The sequence below is a fragment of the Falco punctatus genome, assembly GCF_963210335.1.
Source record: "Falco punctatus genome assembly, chromosome: 6".
Lineage (NCBI taxonomy): Eukaryota > Metazoa > Chordata > Aves > Falconiformes > Falconidae > Falco > Falco punctatus.
Genome location: NC_137585.1, coordinates 22,114,745 through 22,132,986, shown reverse-complemented (window position 1 = coordinate 22,132,986; position 18,242 = coordinate 22,114,745). Strand labels below are relative to the sequence as shown.

The 18,242-nt window shown below is 39.1% G+C and overlaps 1 protein-coding gene across 9 annotated transcripts in view; it reads right to left on the bottom strand.

Annotated features, from left to right (window-relative positions):
• EPS8 (EGFR pathway substrate 8, signaling adaptor) overlaps positions 1 to 18,242 on the bottom strand; it is a 141,007-nt gene that overhangs the window by 21,065 nt on the left and 101,700 nt on the right. For 8 of the 9 annotated variants that reach the window (XM_080391799.1, XM_080391800.1, XM_080391797.1 and 5 more), the window contains 7 exons: positions 15,178 to 15,251; positions 14,067 to 14,193; positions 13,627 to 13,715; positions 9,443 to 9,517; positions 8,700 to 8,848; positions 6,188 to 6,371; positions 2,100 to 2,233 (listed from right to left, as the gene is read on the bottom strand). In XM_080391799.1, coding sequence (XP_080247925.1) covers positions 2,100 to 2,233; positions 6,188 to 6,371; positions 8,700 to 8,848; positions 9,443 to 9,517; positions 13,627 to 13,715; positions 14,067 to 14,193; positions 15,178 to 15,251 — 832 coding nt within the window. The remainder of the gene's footprint in view (positions 1 to 2,099; positions 2,234 to 6,187; positions 6,372 to 8,699; positions 8,849 to 9,442; positions 9,518 to 13,626; positions 13,716 to 14,066; positions 14,194 to 15,177; positions 15,252 to 18,242) is intronic. The other variant, XM_080391805.1, reaches the window with a different exon arrangement.

The following is an 18,242-nucleotide window of genomic DNA, read 5'->3' as shown; positions in this document are numbered from 1 at the left end:
CCTCTGCTCTCCAGTGCATTGTTGCTCAAAGCCTAGTGGATTGCACAGACTTTCAGGGTGATTTTCTTCAACTAACAGTGCAAAACCAAGCTACAAAGCATATCACTTTCAAGCACCACATAACTTGCTGAAAAACTATTCAGTACTCTTTCAGTATCAGAGGGAGTCCTTGATATACCTAATATCACGCTGAAAGTTTAAGATCCTGATACTTGTTTTACATCACCCAAGGAAAATTCACCTTACTGGATATCCTGGCATGTTGGAATAAGGGTCATTAAAGTTCTCTGTAATTAAAATTTCCCTGGACATTTCTCTGTAACCTACCAGTTCCTCTGAAGGTAGTGGGTGAGTTGGTCACTGCCTTTGGCCCACTCGTTAGGAATGTCAGCTTTGAACAAGAACCAGCATTTGATGGTTGAAAGGGTCAGCTTGAATTTCTCGCTCCCTCCCCCAAACCTACTCCGCCACCTTCTTCACAGATACTTTACAATTTATCTTTAAATGGAAGCTACGTGGGGTAATACATGTTAACAGCTTTCCCTCAGTAATAAGCTCCTACCAGGCACGTATTGTATGTCTTGAGAGCCAATTAACAAATGGAAGTTTGTGTCGTGTTGAACAGGCTGGAAGATAGGGGCATGCTGTGGATGTCTGCATCAGTACCAGCCATCTAGACTCACTCCTACAATCAGTGGTGAGAAACAGGCACCACTACAGCATGTCTCATTTCATATCTTTCAAAAGACTAATTTCACTTTACATTAACTGCTTCTTAGAAACACCCATTTCTCTTTACCCGCCACAAAGGAGGCTTGGATGACTCTTTCAGTTGCAGCCAGATACTATTGATGATATCACTATTCAATGCCATAAAACTCACTCTCTGGACCTGAAATTGAGGCAACAACATTTGCATGGAATACTCTTACTCTGAAAGAACAAAATAGGTCTTATCACATTACAGGTAAGAGAGAAAGGAATTTAGAGTACAGATCACCTAGATTTCAAGCTAACTGGTCCTGAGACAAGAACTCAAAAAGTAACTAAGTTTCAGAAAAATTTAAGAGCTGATTAATACCGCTGTTGTTGTTATGAAGAATACATCCAAAGTTCAGGAAAAAAAAACAAGTCTTCAACTAGCACAACACACAGGAACATGTTTGCACGCAAATTAACAACAGGGTCTTTAGCACATAGCTCAAAACTAGGGATTATGCAAAGGTTTTCATCCAAAAAAATTATATCAATGCTGTTTTAACCTGCAGTCTGATCCCAAAAAACTTAGCTTAAACATCTTCCATGGCACATAAGCAAAAATACTGTTCATATGGTGTGCACGGAATATGCTTTGGCATGGGGTAGCAATTCCAACACTGTTTTACCAATTTACTTTCACAGCTAGTGGTGGTATAAATTCTCCCCACAGACAAGGCCAAGACTCCAAGGATCCTTGCATTTGATCTTGTCAAGCTATTTGGATTTAGGCTAAAATGAAGGGGATGAAAGAGTATGTGCAAAAAGACACTGGTTGCTATGCAAACACTTCCGAGCATTTTCTGTAACATTTAAAAAAGAATGGAAGAAATGAGGAGTTACTATTCTGAAAGTGGATATTTATGCACCAGCCCAGAAAACGAAAAGCAGGAGGCTAGGGTGTGCTAAGTGAGCAGCTAAGTAAATCAAAACAAGTACAGGTGAATCTCCGAGAAAACGTGTCATTCTTTGTAGTTCTGAAAAGAGTAAAGATTACATTTAAAAACATGAAACAAAGCAGAAATAAAATTTTAACCCAAATAGAAGGATTCTGTGTTCTCAATTGGGTTGGAATTCCACTATATAATTTTTGACAAAAGCATCAATTTAACAGCATACATAAATAAACAGGGTAGTTTCATAGAAACCATACCAACAAAGTCTTAATCATGTGCCTTAGCGAAGCAAAAGCAGAATACCCACTGCTAGCCAGAATCGCTTCCTCATAGAAATAAGACACAACTCCAGACACAACCAGAAGTAATTACAGACACCGCCACCCCAACAGCAGTAAGTCGGGACAGTTATCCACAGCACCACGTACGCCATTGATTCAGTGTTACCTATCTACATGTCGGCTAACAGTTTGCTTAAAGGCAGCAACAGCCGCCCCCTGGTCCAGCAGAGGCCCTCTTTTGTAAACTGTGTTACTGAATGCATACCCATCGGACGGAGGGTAGTCAGGAACGCTGGGAGGCTGGAAGACAAAAAAGAAACAAAGCCACAAAGTGGATTAGTGTCATCAGTGGCACTGCCTAGTTCACGTAATCCAGCACCCTGAGGGTCTCTGTCAGCACTCACGCATCCTCGGGTGCTCATGATTCTGCTATGAAAAGTTAATAACTTCTGCATTTCAAATACATAAACAGGGAGATCAAAAGGATAAGAATAAAAGAATTTTGATCCTAAGTCATCCCAACTGCATTAATATTGCAGTGGATACTCTTTAGAAAAATAGTTCTCTGGGGCAAGGTCCATGTCATCTCTCAGATATCACTACAGCAACACAACTTATGAACAATGGCTGAATGGCTTTAAAATAAACCACACCAAGAAACCATGTTGAGCTTTTGTTCTAGATGCACGCTTAAAGCCAGAAACCTCTAGCTAGCTAACAGTAGCTCTGTTTAAGAAATAAAACCTCCCAAGTAAAACTATCACTCTGTTGTAGGATATGAAGTGGCTCATTCATTTCCACCCTCTCAATGAACATGACTATAGTCAAAGAAATGCAAAAGAGAATGTGACAGTATAATTAAGGAAAATAATCACAATTTATCACAAGCACATATATAAGACTATTCAAGGCTTTAGGAAATTATTCTTAAACAGCAGTCTTTTAAAAAAAGCACCTTACATTCAGCAATGATACTCTGCTTCTAAGTAAGAATTATTTTAACCACCATTCCCCAAAACAAAAACAAAGCAGTTCATTTCTGGAGATTATGACATTGAAATTGCTCATTCTAGATCTTTTCCTTATACCACCATCCAGTTGCACAAGTTAGAACAGCTGAGATTCATCAGAAATTGCCAAATCTCTACACCTGGTTTCCTGGTCTTATTGGTGTTCTGTGAGGTTTTTTTGGTTTGTTGGTGGGTTTGGGGGGGGGGGTGTTTGCTTTGGTTTTTTGGTTGTTGTTTTTTTTTTATTTTTTTTGTGTGGCTACAGAAAAGCCACTCACCTAATTTCTGCCTTCCAAGTATCTGACCTGGCACCAAAAGACACTTGCCTATGCAGCTGAGGGTTGGTTTATGAAATGAAATTAAAACTGCATAAAAACCCCCATAGACATAGAATTTTCTTTAAAACTATACTATTAAGACCACTTTGAAAAAAATCTCAAGCGTCACCTAGCTTACACTTTACATCAAAATTCACCCAGGAAGCAGGAATTCATTTTACTTCACACACAGATTATTTGCATCACCTCAGCCTCACTGGACTCTCTTCCACCAGTTCCCCACTGTTTCACTGCCATTTGAAGTCCTCCTCACTGAACAGACTCCACTTTGAAACCCCCCTGGTGGGAGCTGTGTGTGTAGCTAGATCTTAAGATTCAGGAATGGAAAGAAAAAGGAAAAAAAATATGGTTCTCATGAGCAGGAACCTCCAACGCACTTTTCCAGCCAGATGCCAGAGCAGTCCCTGCCCAGCAGGGAGGGCAGCCACACGCACTCATCCCCTCTCCACTCCTGGGGCAGCACAGCTCTCGACATGCAGCCTTGGTCCTCGAGAGAGCAACGTCACACCGAGACAGGAGGCAAATCAGTGGCAAGAGACAAACACTTAAATCCTCATCTTATTTTTCCAGCCAGTGCTCTTCATTAAATAAGCTGTTATGGCAGACATACAAAAGAATAATTATTCTGGTCATCACCCACTCCAGGGTGGTCCTTTTGCTGCAGACAAACAGCATTTTGCACTAGCACAGCTTTTTCCAGCTGAGCACCTACAGCATTTCACAGCTATTAAGCAGCTCAAGGCTTTTTCCCCCTAGGGATGTGCTGAGGAGGCACTGGTGCAGGCAGCCAAGGTACCAAGGTTATAGCGCTTGCCCAAGACCACGTGGGAATCAGTGACAGTCATGAAACTAAGCCCTGACATCCCAGGTGCCGCGCACTCAGGCAACTGCGATACATATTATTTATTTATTTATTTTTGGTCTTTCTACGATTAAGACAAAGAAGCTAAGTTGGCACAAACAATTATCAATCCAACCGTTACCACCATGAAAAAGAATGAAACTAACTCTCTGAAACACAAGCAAGTAAAATACCTCAATATATTCTCCGCCTCCAAAACTGTTTTAACTTATTATATATAAAATAACATGAACTTCTTATAATCAGTAGAAGAGAAAAAATAATGCACTTCTTTTTTTCAACACTATTTTGTCTTTTTTTTTCTTTAAATTATTTAGAAGGATCACAGTGTAAACAAAAAAATCTGCATGGAAATGTAAAGCTGCAGAGAAATACTGAGACAGCGATTAATAAGACATTTTTGGAAGATGACTAGGGAAGGGGGTGACAGCAATGGCAACAGCTACATTTCACATTATTGTGTCCGTTAACTTTACTAAAAATGCTTTTTTGCTCAAAATGAATCACTGGCAACAACTAAGTTTTTGGCGCACTTTTTCTTGTATATCTTGTTAGGTATAAAGCCAAACAGTGTCTTAATTAATCAAATATCTACCACATTAACCTCCTTTGCTTGGCAGACTTTTCATCCAATTTATTTGTCTCTATAGCCGAGTAGATTTATTTTATTTTTTTTCTGGACTGATGGAGATTGTCATGAAAACAAAGTTTTATTATGACAAGCTTTCCACGGGCAGTTTTCATGAACTTTTGCTGGGGAAGGTTTGTTGTCTCTGATAGGGAATTGCTCTGCAAAAAACCACCATGCCCTAAAAGCCAAAAAACCTTTCCTTGAACCTTCTTTCATATGTGCATTTTTTCACTAACAGATTAAAACCCCACATATTATAAAATTAAGATAAAATGCAGTGTCCTTGGGTTAAGATATACTCCAAATATTGTGCAGATTGCTCAAGGAAGACAGGAAAGACTATGGACTAAACCTAGAAAATTCTTAGGTGCACTTCATATCACAGCTGCTAACAGGGGACCTCGGACTAAATAACAATTGATTTAAAGTAAAACTAGCATAGCAAAAGAATTCAAAATTTTGAATTAGAACTTATGTCCTGCCAACAACAAAAAGCTCCCAAAATGAAAACTTTTATACGTTTAAAAATGCAATAGGTCTTTTTTTGTGAATTAAAAAGAAACAAAATCCATATATATTCTTAGAATTGTGAGAAAAATGAAAGTACATTTTCTGACCAACTCTACCGAAAAAGTAGGGAGAAGAATCTCTGTTAAGAACCAAAGGAGCGGACTATAAAGTTGGTCCAAAAACACGCTCTTGGTTTCTCTGAAGGCTTCAGATGATGGTGCCTGTTTCCATTCTCTAAATAGAATAACCTGTCTTTTGCTAAATTCATCACATTTCTTGGAAGAAAAGGATGGGAAAATGTTCCTGTATAAGAATTCTAATGGGCAGCTGTTTTTCACAAGTAGGTCTAAATTACCTGACATGGCATTTTTCTGATACCACCTCTGAATACATTCTTGCAATACAGTGAAAGCATCAAGAAATTAATGAAAGGAGTATTAAACTCCACATTTGTGAAGCAGTAGCTTAAATCCAAAATTGCCTGAACAGTGGTGCTTTTTCCCCCTAGCATCCCATCCAGCCTTGCATGGATGCACATTTAAGAGCATTTTGGTTCAAATTCTGCCTAAATATATGATCAAAAAAAACCAGCACCTGAAAGCACAGGTCAAGAATCAAACTGAACCTCAGGGGCCTGGACTACTGTCCCAATTGAGGTGGAAAAGTGCACCAAGTTCAAGGAGAGCAGCAGGCAAAAGCCTTCTATTTCTCCTAATCACATTTTTGGTGGCTGAACAGGTATTTGGTTTTTTATAACTTTAATGTAAGTGTAATGAACTTGCACTGATATAGCAGACATCAGAGCACGGTTATTCCAACAACATCACAGATTATTTTCTTCATGAAGTAAACAGTTGGCGTTGCCTTCAGCTAATTTACAAAACACTGTTGCAGGTAACCTACCTCAGCTGACAACCTTTTCATTTCTTGCTTCCGCTGTTGCTCTGCAACGTTTGCCACAGACTCAGCCAAATGATTGAGTTCTTGCTCCTTTGGAGCTCCCATGAAGTTCAGCAAAGGAGGCTCCCAGCCATTTCGGAAACGGGGGACATAAGGTGGAATAAAATGGTCTTTGGGCCAATCCGCTCTGTATGAAAAGTAAATTACAGATCTGTATCAAGGGCCATACAAATATTGGTTTAATAGATTTCCTAAAAAATGAAATGCTTTAGAATTTTTATTAGTATAGAGGAGAGATTGGGATTACAATAAGGCAGAATTGCACAGGAACACAAAATTGGCAGAAAACATTGCTTGACCACAGCCATGCTCCCTACTGTACCCTGCAGAAGGAAGCTGCTCCTGCCGTAAGGACATGTCAGTGGTAAAACACAACAAATTTCTGTCTTCTCTCACAGGATGAGTAATAGAAAAATCAATCACAAACAAATCTAGGATTTAACTATTTGATGGGGAAAGATACTGCAATGCAGCATTTAAGTGCAAGCACCAGACAAAAGACTTCAAAGAGACAAAGTCTTCAAAGAGAAAGTCTGAAAGCAGGTATGAAGTATGGAAGCTTAGGGGGTCTAGCTACACCTAAGCCCAAAAGTTAAACAATAGCTTTTACTGACAAAACCCCCACACCTCGAAGTGCTCCAAGACACAAGAATTAGTATCATATTTGCTGTTTCATGGTCCAGATAGCTCTTTTTAAAATGCTGTACTACATTTCAGAGCTCCATTAGCATTCCCTATTGTGATATAAAATACCCAAACTAATACTTGCACACTCTGTCACTGCACTATACATAACACTGTCCCACAATATACATTACTGTATCTTAACAGTGAAAGCAGAAACAGGAACATACATAACATCCTTTTAAAAGTCTTGTTGTTGACCCTGCTCAAAACTAAGGGGCAAATGCTGCCAGTTACACAAGTTGCAGGAGCAGTCAGAAATTACTGGTCCATTAGCAGCCCTGAGCTAGGTCAGTAACCCGTTGAGTTTCATCATTTATGTCTCCTGCTACACCACACCAGAGCGTACCTCTGGATACCGAGATCAATCAGATCATTTCTAATCTGCACAGGTCAAAAAACTGTATTCCAAGTGCTTCATTCTTCACTGCCCAACATGAGCTGCTTCTCTTTCCATTAAGCTTTTTTCAGGACAGATTAAACAAATGATGATGGCAGTTCCCAACACAAAGAGGCCATTATTTTACCCAGTGATTCATTTTCCCTGCACAGGGCTCCAATGCTATGAAGCAATTTCCACTGCCAGTCCCTCCACAAGCTGCTACGAAGACAGCAGAGCTTGAAGCAGGTAAAGGCAAGAGAATGGTGCTTTGCTGGGGTAAGCTCTCAGGCAGTATCAAGGAGCTGCAATTCCTGTTCCCAGTGCATTTTATAGTAGCAGACTGAACCATAGGCCTAAAGGATGAACAACATTCAACATTCCAAAGGATGATAACATTCCTAGTCTGGCAGGAGAGTGAGATCAAGAAAGGGAAAGACTTGTATATCACTCTCCCTACTCCGAGGATGTTTGTCACTCCATGCTCTAGGGCTTTCTGTGAAGCCTTTCTTACCAGCAAAACACTCAACTACTTTTTAATCAATCAATCAATCAATTAAAGGAATCCACTTGGTAGATGTTTATGTTCCAATTTAAAATCTAAAAGCAAGGATGAATGAACACAAAATACATGATGCATTTCCAGCCCAAGTGATTGCATACTTAATCATCATCAAATGTACTTTACTGCAGATTAGAGTTAAAACACACTTTGCTAATTTAAGCTTTTTCTTTTGCGTGTTCTATTTACCTAAGTAACTTGGAACCACATACTTACCTCAAAAAGAACAAATGCATAAAATAGTTCATTTTTAGCTAAGTCTGACCATAACAGTGCAACGTGTAGGATATGCACATGTAACATTGTTCAGCCAATACACATCCAAAAATTATAAGCATTTTCTTTACAGCATTATGATGCTTTTGAAGTAGTAAAGGCATAGATTTTCAGCTTTGATAATTACTGGAAATTGAAAATAGAAATCTCTATCTTGTTCTTCAATATTTGGCCAATTTTTATTGCGTCTTCTTCAAATTGATTTTTAGTGAAGTCCAGATAGCTGGGTTCGAAAAATAATAGTGAAAAACAACTGGAAACATGTAAGAGACAGTTCAGAAAAAATTACTGCAAGAGATTATGTCAAGAAGTTCTTGATACTATGGAGAAAACAAAAATTTCTGTCTGCATTTTCTCCCTCCTTGAGACCCCTAAAAATCAAACCACTCCCAAATTCCACTGGGGCTAAAGAGCTCCTTTCCAAAAACTTTGAAGAACAGTTCTGAAGAGTCCAAAGTCTAAGAAATTAATATTGAGTTTATTGGGGGGGTGGATAACGTCAATAAACTTGACTTTAAAGCTTATCAATAAAATATGCAAAGGCTTTTTCTCACCTGGCTTTGGTCCATGTGTCACCCAATGACATCCATAATTGGCCTTCCTCGCTGGTGACAGTATATCGCAGGAAGTCTATCGTATCTTTTGTTAAGAGGGGACTGAGAACTGTACCAGCAAGCTCTGGCCCTCCTGTTGTCTGTACCACCTAAATCCAAGTATTGAAATAATACAAAGAACGTTGTCAGTAAGGAAGTTACAGTGAATGTAAGTTAACTACAGTGCTGCTAGTAAACATTTATTACTCACGAAAACAACCCCTCCAAAAAAACTCCGGGAAGCTAACAATGTGTCTTAATGTCCTACAGATTACTTAAACCATTTATTGCAGAAGAACTGCTGTTTTGGTCACCAACCATTTTACATTTAGCCTCACTTTTGGCAATGTTATTTTTGCTCCACTGATCAAAACCACACATCCTTCCATTAAATAGACATATGGCTGTGCTTTCAACTCTCCTCTTGCATTATGTAAAGTATCTCAATTTTTTATCAGTAATTAAAAATTATAATGGCTAACTGTAACACACAAAGTTAAGATGATTTAAATAAATATATTTAATAGATAGGAATATACAAAGAAAAGGATAAAAATTATTTTCTAAAAAGATCCTGAGACACACACATTTCTCCTTAGCTATTGTCCAGGGACATATTTCAAACTTGTTATCCTTGAAAAGGTTACAGAGCATATAAACACAAGAGTGCTGAAGGAAAACACTGAGAAAATTATAAACCTTACCATATGCAGTGGGGTAAAGAGAAAATGAACCAGTTCAGCTGCACTAGGATTCTGGATATGGAACTTTAATTTGGCCTGAAAGAATGGGAAAATGATACATTTTAAGAAACATTTAGCTTTTATGACGATAAATACTTCACATAAGAATGGGCATCCCTGATCAGGCCACAGGTCTGCCTAAGCCCAGTGTTTCATCTGCAACAGTCACTAAGTGCAAATGCTCATTCATCCAAATGCTTTTGAACCCATGTGTATCTTTAGCACCTATCATGCAAAACCAGCAGTTCCACAACTGAATTATATGCTTCGTAGAGAAGCATCTCCTTTGGAAATTCACCACCTCTTAGTTTCACTAGTGTTCTGTAGTTCTCTTCCAAAAGAAAACTGAGCAATCCTCTACTCGCTTTTTCCAGTGATGCTCATAACCATTTACAGCTTTATTACATTCTTTCATTGTTTGTTTTTTTCCAGGCTAAAGTAATTTCTTTGAGCATTCTTGTCCTCCCTCAATTTTATTACACTGGGATCATAACAGCATACTGACGTTTTTTATTTGTTAATTATTTTCTTTTTCCGAATGGTTCTTAACATTTGTTTGGTTGATCACTGTTGAACATGAATGACATTCTCACAGGAATCTGTATTGCATCAACATTTGTTCTGATTTAATATAGAGATTTTCCCCCACCTGTCCATGACTACCATATCTATCAATGTTGAATTGCACCTGTCACTTTATCTGCTATCATGAGATATTTCTACATTTGTAGACTCTATAATCCCCATTTGCCTAGACACCTGTAAACATGCTGGACAGCAAAGGTATCTGCAAAGGCACGTGGGATGCCACTGCTGAATTTACCACACTTTGTGAACTGGCATTTTAGTCCCATAATTTGTTTTCTATTTCACACAACAATCTAAGCAGCTACATTCAACCCCACAGCAGCTCAGTTTCTTTAAAAACTTTAGGGTATGCAACCTTGCTGGATGCGTTTTTGAAATCCAAAGAAATAAAATCCAAGGAACTGATGGATTTATAGACATTATTTTGTTTTGCAAGATGCACATTTGCTTCTTCCTCAACTTAATACACCTGCCTACAAACTGCATCCCATGTGCGGGTACCTGGTTGTCTCAGATCCTTGGAATGACTTTAAAGATTATCAGCATTACCTTAATGACTTCTCTTCCTCTGCAAGAAAGGCAGTTTGAGAGAGGTTACACACCGTACTGTGTGGTTTGCTGACTTAGTTTTTGGAATAGATTGATTAATGGTGCCCATTCAAACAGGGCTTCTATTCACCTGTCTGTAACTTGTCATTTTGATTTGCTGTCCTTTAACCCATTACCAGTTCTTCAAATCTGAAACAGAGTATCTCTTGTGTCTCCCATAAAAAATTATTTTCATGAACATACTGTCCACTACCAAGGATTTCCAAGTAAACACACATATTAAAAAAATCATATAGTTTCTCTGATACAGCTTTTTGGAGGAATTCTTTTGTTTACTGATGACCTGTTGGCCCTGCAGGCTCCAGAAGTTAAGCAGCATGCCAGAATGTGTTCTTAAAAGTTATAGTAGTTTTTACTGCATCTTGCAGTCTGTTCCTCAAAGTGCTTTTGGCTAGCCTCATTCTACTTTCACATCCAGACTTTCCAAAGTGTGCCTCCAAATGAAAAAGGAGGAGGATGTGTTTTTACTTGTAATAACTTCCTATATATTGTTCTTCAGTCATAACAACTTACTTTCAGTCTTTCTAAAGTTATTTTTGACAAATGGTAGGCATTTTCTAGAAGCTTCCAGCATGGTGTTTTAAAACAGTTTCCATTCTACTGGCAAAGATTTTATTCTTCTAGCTACTCCTTTTTAATTTCAAATTTTCTAACTAGATTTTTCATTTTATAGAGTCCTCCATGCTTGACATAAAGCCCCAGGAAGTGAAATTTTAGACTGTCATGGTTTAATCCCAGCCAGCAATTAAGTAACATGCAGCCCTTTCTCATTCCCCCCTCTTCTCCTGCTGGTGGGATGGGAAGGAAAATCAGAAAAAGGTAAAACCTGCGGCTGAGGTAAGAACAGTTTCATAATTTAAATAAAGTTAAAATAATAGTAATAATAACAACAACAACCATCACCACCACCACAACAATTGTAAAGATCAGAAGAGGGAAAGACAGGAATAAAACCTAAGGGAAAAAAGCCAAATGATGCACAATAGAATTGCTCACCACGCACTGACCCAGACAGTCCCTCAGTAGCAATCGGTGGCCCCCAGTCAACTCGCCCAATATGTATGCTGAGCACGATGTTTTATGGGATGGAATATCCCTTTGGCTAGTTTGGATCAGCTGTGCTGGCCATGCTGCCTCTCCCAGCCTCCTGTGCTCACTGACAGAGCATGGGCAACTGAAAAGTCCTTGACTTAGAGTAAGCACTACTTAGCAACAACTAAAAAGTCAGTGTGTTATCAACATTATTCTCATACTGAAACCAAAACACAAGACTAGATCATCTACCAAGAAGAAAACTAATTCTATTCCAGCTGGAACCAGGACACAGGCTTTTGTGGCTCCTGCAACAGTGCTGAAGTAAAGCACTGTTACAGCACAGCTCCTCACGAGCACCAAGTCCTAGATGCTGTTGAACATCAGAACAAGAACTGCTTCTTCTCCTGCACAGAAAATAAAAGGCGCAAAAGTGCACATGTTGTTCTTGGGTGAAAAACATTTAAATGCAGAATGAAATAAGAAGTAAGAATGGAAAAAAATGAACACTACAAGCACTATTACTGAGAAGGATCAGTATGTTCTAAGACTTCCATCTTCCACAAAACAGCAATCCTTTAAGGTCAGAATCACAGCATTCAATACAGAGTTTTGTTATTCTTAATAGATATATCTAAGAAATATCCATTTCTTAAAAACAGATACTTCCAAATAGCTCCTACAGTTCTGCAATCAGAATTCATTCCCTAAGAAGAAGAAAAAAGCTGATTTTACTCAGTGAATGCAAGAACAATTTTCTCTGTTGGCATAGCTTCCACAGCAATTGGAAAGGACAGTCAGTATCTGAAAGTAAATGCTTTGAAGGTGTCCCACTTGCTGCCTGCCTTTAATAGCACTTGCACAAGAGGAGATGCCAGGACAAGACTCTTGATTTAGCATCTCTGCTTGTTGAGAACCTATAAAGCAACAGCAATTTGTCGGATGGAGAGTTCTGAGGCCAGAAAGGTCCCACGTAATGATGGCAAACAAGCACAGAGAGTCTGATGGGCACAGTTGCATAAAACTACTGGTGAGGCTGGCAAGCATGCAACAGAGCCGTGATCCCCACAGATGTTCCTAGAGATTCTTTTATGATTTAAACTCAAATTTCCCAAGTAAAAGGCTTTAAAGAACCTGGAAAAGAACCAATGCTGAAAAAGAAATACACTCATCTAGTCACTGTGTAGAGAACTTGAGGAGCAGCATCCCAAACCTCAAAGGCCAACCTAGGTGGCCAGGCCTGCTCTTGCCTCAGTTCAGCCTTGGATGGAGAAGGAAAAGGTGAAAGTCCAAGACCAGCCAAGTATCAGCTGAGCTATCTTCCTGTGTGCCAGCCAAGGACCAAATAACATTACATTTCCAGGTACGTTAGCATTCTTGAGGAGGATATTTGTGGGTTTGCTCCTTCTGAAAGTGCAGTGGAGATCAGGACAGCAGACTCAGGCTCACGATTCCCTGGATGACATGACCACCTCTGCACAGCTGGTAGCAGTAGGGCATTTAAGACCCACAAGTTTTTCATACATGGACAAGGCACCAGTTAGGCAGAAGGCAGAAAACTTGATTAATGCATTCCCAAAGACAAGATGACCTGCAGCTCCCTCAGGGGTGTAAACAGTAAAGCATCCACCCCCTCTGGAATAGCTGGAATGGCCAAGAAACCCAACTTAATAACTACAAAGCAAATCCATCATGTTACTGATTCTTCCTTCTCCTCTTCATCTTTCACCACAATTTTAGTTCTTCACTTCACCCTAGTGGAATCGGACATAGGAAAACCAATGCAGCAAAACTGACATCCAAATTAATTTGTAGTGGTAGGGAAAACAAAGACTGTGTTATACTTAGCATCACCTATCCCAGAAAAAACTGTTACCTCATGCCTCACACCACCATACCCACTAGCAGTCACTTACCAGAAGATTGAAGCCATGTTTGAATTTTTGGAAGCAGTCAACAAATTCATCTGGAGGTGGTGGTTTTGCACGGAGAGTAAGAACTCCCTCTGGTGAACAAAAAAAGATTTTTATATATCCATTTATATTGTATGTAACTTCTATAAATGTTACAGATATAGTAAACACATAAATACATAATAGATTTACCAACTTACAGAATTTTATGGTCAATATAGAACCACAAAATGAGCATTTTCTGCAACCACATCTCTAGTCACACCCCACACATTTCAAGCAAATGATTTTCATAGGTTTCCCTCTAAAAATATACTGGGTAGGATTTTTTGTGCTCAAAGTGAAAGAAACTGTGTTCACGAAAAAATACCACAAAAAGATATATTTGCTAGCTACTTCAATGATTCTTAGAGAAGCAAATTGTGTGCAGTAAGAACCCCTACCTCCAGGTCCTTTCTTTTTACTTTTCTTACTTTTCTTCCTCTTTGAAAGTTCAGCAAAAGCTTCAGCAGCTTTTTGAAGTTTGGTAACAAAATATTCAATGTCATCCAAAATATGGTTCAGAATTTGCTATGGGAGAAAAGAAAAGTAACAGTTTCTCTACAGACGCTCAAGCAGAAATACTCCAGAAATCAGAATGACCACGCTTTCAGACACCAACAGCCTCCTCGTAACAAAGTTCATGCTAGAACATTCCATATTTAGATTCATTATGTTTTTAACTTTACACACCTGAAAAGTATTTTTAATCTTAGGTTTTCAAAAACTTAGGACCACCAAAGCTTTTAAAATGTGAGCAACAAGTTTACTAAATTCAGATTGCAGTTAAACAATTTGTGCACACATTACATTTTCTCTCACAGCACATGAAAAAATTCTAATTATTTGAATGGACAGCATTTTCCTAAACAGTGTAACTTCATAATCTCCTTTAGTACACAAAGTATTAAGCTAGTGGTTGAATGTCAAAATGTAGTTTTACAAAGAAGTGCTCTTTGAAGAATTGTTTTCAAAAGCAAGTGGAGGAGAATGAATGACCCCCTGGGGAACACACAAATTCAACAGGCCCCAACATGCTTTCCTCAAAACTCTCTGATGTTGCTCAGGGCAACAGCAGAGTAGAAAAGTAGAAAGTTACAAATGACAAATGGGGCAAAATATTTGTTATTGCATACATCGTAGGACCTGGCCAATGTTGTTGCTTACAGGCAAGGAAAGTTTAGGTTATACATATACATGGTCCACCTGTCTTTAGAAATGACCATATGTTTATTTTCCAGCTACTGGACATATCTGAGTCCCACAAAACGGATGGAATTTTTTATCCTTACATAGTTTGTTGAATTTGGTCTACCACACAAAATTACTGTTTATATTTCTACCTCTTCAAAGCATAAAACTTCACATCAATATTCAGTCCCTTTTTTTTCTTTTTTACTTATCCTGTCTTTTTTTTATTTTAAGGAAAAAGAAAAAGAGCTACCACCTATTTATTTTTAGGTCTACCTAAATTTCAGAGACATTAAGCAGTATCACTTGTAGCTTCTCACTTACAACATCTCTGTCAATCCTGGCTGCTATCATCTCTGCTGTTTCTTCATGATCATGGTATTGCCTATGTTTTTCAACTGTAGAAAGGGGAAGAAGAGAATAAGACATCCATATACACAGAATTAGCAACCAACACTTACTATACAGCTTATGCTTTAAAAGATACTAGTGTAGGAAAAAGATGGACAGAATTGTTTGTACCATTCCCTTTGCAAGGACTCCACACAATCTGACTATCTTGCAACCTAATTCCTGAGCCTGCCAAGTCTCACAAAAAAAGCTTAGGTGTGTGCTTGCCTTAGCTTAGCTGCATAAATGAAATTAACCACAGAAATGTGGTACTGGGGTCTGAATCAAAAAATTACAGCAGAAAGTGGCAGATCATAAATACAGCATAACGAGAAATCATTCCATTTTGCAAAACATGCTGAAAGCTACTCCAGCAAAAGGAAGCAAGAAAGAGTGTTGCCATGACTTCGAAGACAATTTTGATATAAAAGGTAGTTAGCAAAAAGGGATACAAAGTCTGGCAGCATAGAAATGGGAGGTAATGATGTGACAGAACTGGTACTTCCAAATAACAATGGAAGAGTCAGTGACTTTTATTCAAAAACAAGGGTTAACATTTTGAGAAACAGTAAATGTTGCATTTTTAAGTCACACTAAGTACTGCATTGCGTTTGTTAACGGGTGGAATTTTAGTAAAAACATTTCAGAAAAGATCCACATGAGTGGAATAAAAGAAACTGCAGGGACTGTCACATTGCCCAAGTTACAGAAGACAAAGGCGGGGAATGGGAGTATAAAGAAGATTAGGAGAAGATGTAGGAGAAAATCAGCTTCATGACCATCTAAGGAACTTGAAGGTGCACAGGTCCATGGGACCTGACAGAATGCACCCATGGGTCCTGAGGGAACTGGCGAATGAAAGAGTCATGCCACTGTCCATCGTATCTGAGAAGTCGTGTCAGTCCAGTGAAGATCCCACTGACTGGAAAAGGGGAAACATAACCCCCATTTTTAGAAACGGAAAAAAAAGAAGACTCGGGGAACCACAGGCCAGTCAGTCTCACCTCTGTGCCCAGCAAGATCATGGAGCAGATCTTCCTGGAAACTATGCTAAGGCACATGGAAAACAAAGAGGTGACTGGTGACAGCTAACATAGCTTCACTAAGGGTAAATCATGGCTGAAAAAATTGTTATCCTTGTACAACAGGGTTATAGTGTTGATGGATGGGGGAAGAACAATTGACATCATCTACCTGGACTTGTACAAAGTATCTGACATTGTCCCACACAACATCCTTGTTGCTAAATTGGAGGACAGGGATTTGACAAATGGACCACTTGGCAGATGAGAAATTGGCTGGATGGTCATATGTTGCAGTCAACAGCTTGATGTCCGAGTGGAGATGACAAGTGGCTTTCCTCAGGGGTCAGTATTTGGATTGGTGCTGTTTAACACCTTTGTCTGTGACACGGACAGTGTGATCGAGACGCCCTCAGCAAGTTTGCCAGCAACACCAAGCTGTGTGGCGTGGTCAACATGCTGGAGGGAATGGAAGCCGTCCACAGGGACTTTGAGAGGCTTGAGAGGTGGGTCTGCATGAACCTCATGAAGTTCAACAAGACCAAGTACAAGGTCCTGCACATGTGTCGGGGCAATCCCAAGTACAAACACAGGCTGGGAGGAGAAAGGATTGAGAGCAGCCCCGAGGAGAAAGATTTGGGGGTGTTGGTGAATGAGAAGTTCAGCATGAGATGGCAATGTGCACCTGCAGCCCAGAAAGCCAGCTGCACCCTGGGCTGCATCAAAAGAAGCGTGGCCAGCAGGCTGAGGGAGGGGATCATTCCCCTCTACTGCACTTTTGTGAGACCCCACCTGGAGTACTGCATTCAGCTTTGAAGCCCCCAGCATAAGGAGGACATGGACCTGTTGGGACAAGTTCAGAGGAGAGCCACAAAGATGAGCAGGGGGCTAGAGCACCTCTCCTATGAAGACAGGCTGAGAGAGTTGGGGTTGTTCAGCCTGGAGAAGAGAAGGCTCCGGGGAGACCTTATAGCACCTTCCAGTGCCTAAAGGGGGCCTACAAAAAAGCCAGAGAGGGATTTTTTACAAGGACACGTAGTGATAGGACAAGGGGGAATAGCTTTAAGTTGAAAGAGGGTAGATTTAGATTAAATACAAGGAAGAAATTCTTTACTGTGGAGGTGCTGAGGCATAGGAACAGGGTGCCCAGAGAAGCTGTGGATGCCCCATCCCTGGAAGCGCTCAAGGCCAGGCTGGATGGGGCTTTGAGCAACCTGGTCTAATGGAAGCTGTCCCCACCGTGGCAGGGGGGGTGGAACTAGATGATCTTTAAGGTCTCTTCCAAACCAAATCATTCTATGATTCCAACTCCAATCCACATGTGGTGTGGCAAGACACTCAACAAACTAGTGAACCTTTCGTGAAGTAAAAAGTCAAGCAGAAAAACAAACTAGCCTTTATTCAAGATAAATGTAATACTGTAGGTAAAAAGACGAAATAGTTCTTAACATTACAGATTTCTCTGAACATTTTTAGTTGTTTTCTTTGCATAGTTGTATATTTTGTTGAGTGATATAGATAATAGTTTAATAAACCAAAATCAATAACGACTCCATGGTTAATGACTTCTAAAACTAAAATTTTAGTGTCTATTATTAAAAAAACAACTAAACAAACCAACCAAAAAAGGCCTCTGTCTAACCTTAATACAGGCTGTTTTACAGAAGGAGCTTTACTGTTTCTAAAAAATATTTTTTCAAAGATATTTGATCAAAATAAATTTTTTTCCATTAGATTTAAAAAAAAAAAAAAACAAAAAACAAACAAACCAACAAACAAAAAAAATATCCAAACCTATTAGAAATGCTACACCATTCCTTGGTTAAAGTGTTTTTTTTTTTAAAAAAAAAGAAGGTAGTTTAGCCATACAGGCCATTATAAAGATAAATATAAAATAAATAAATAATGCTGATCTCTAGTCACTTTTTAATCCATGATTATATTTTTTAATTGTCTGAAATATCTGGCCTACGCTCT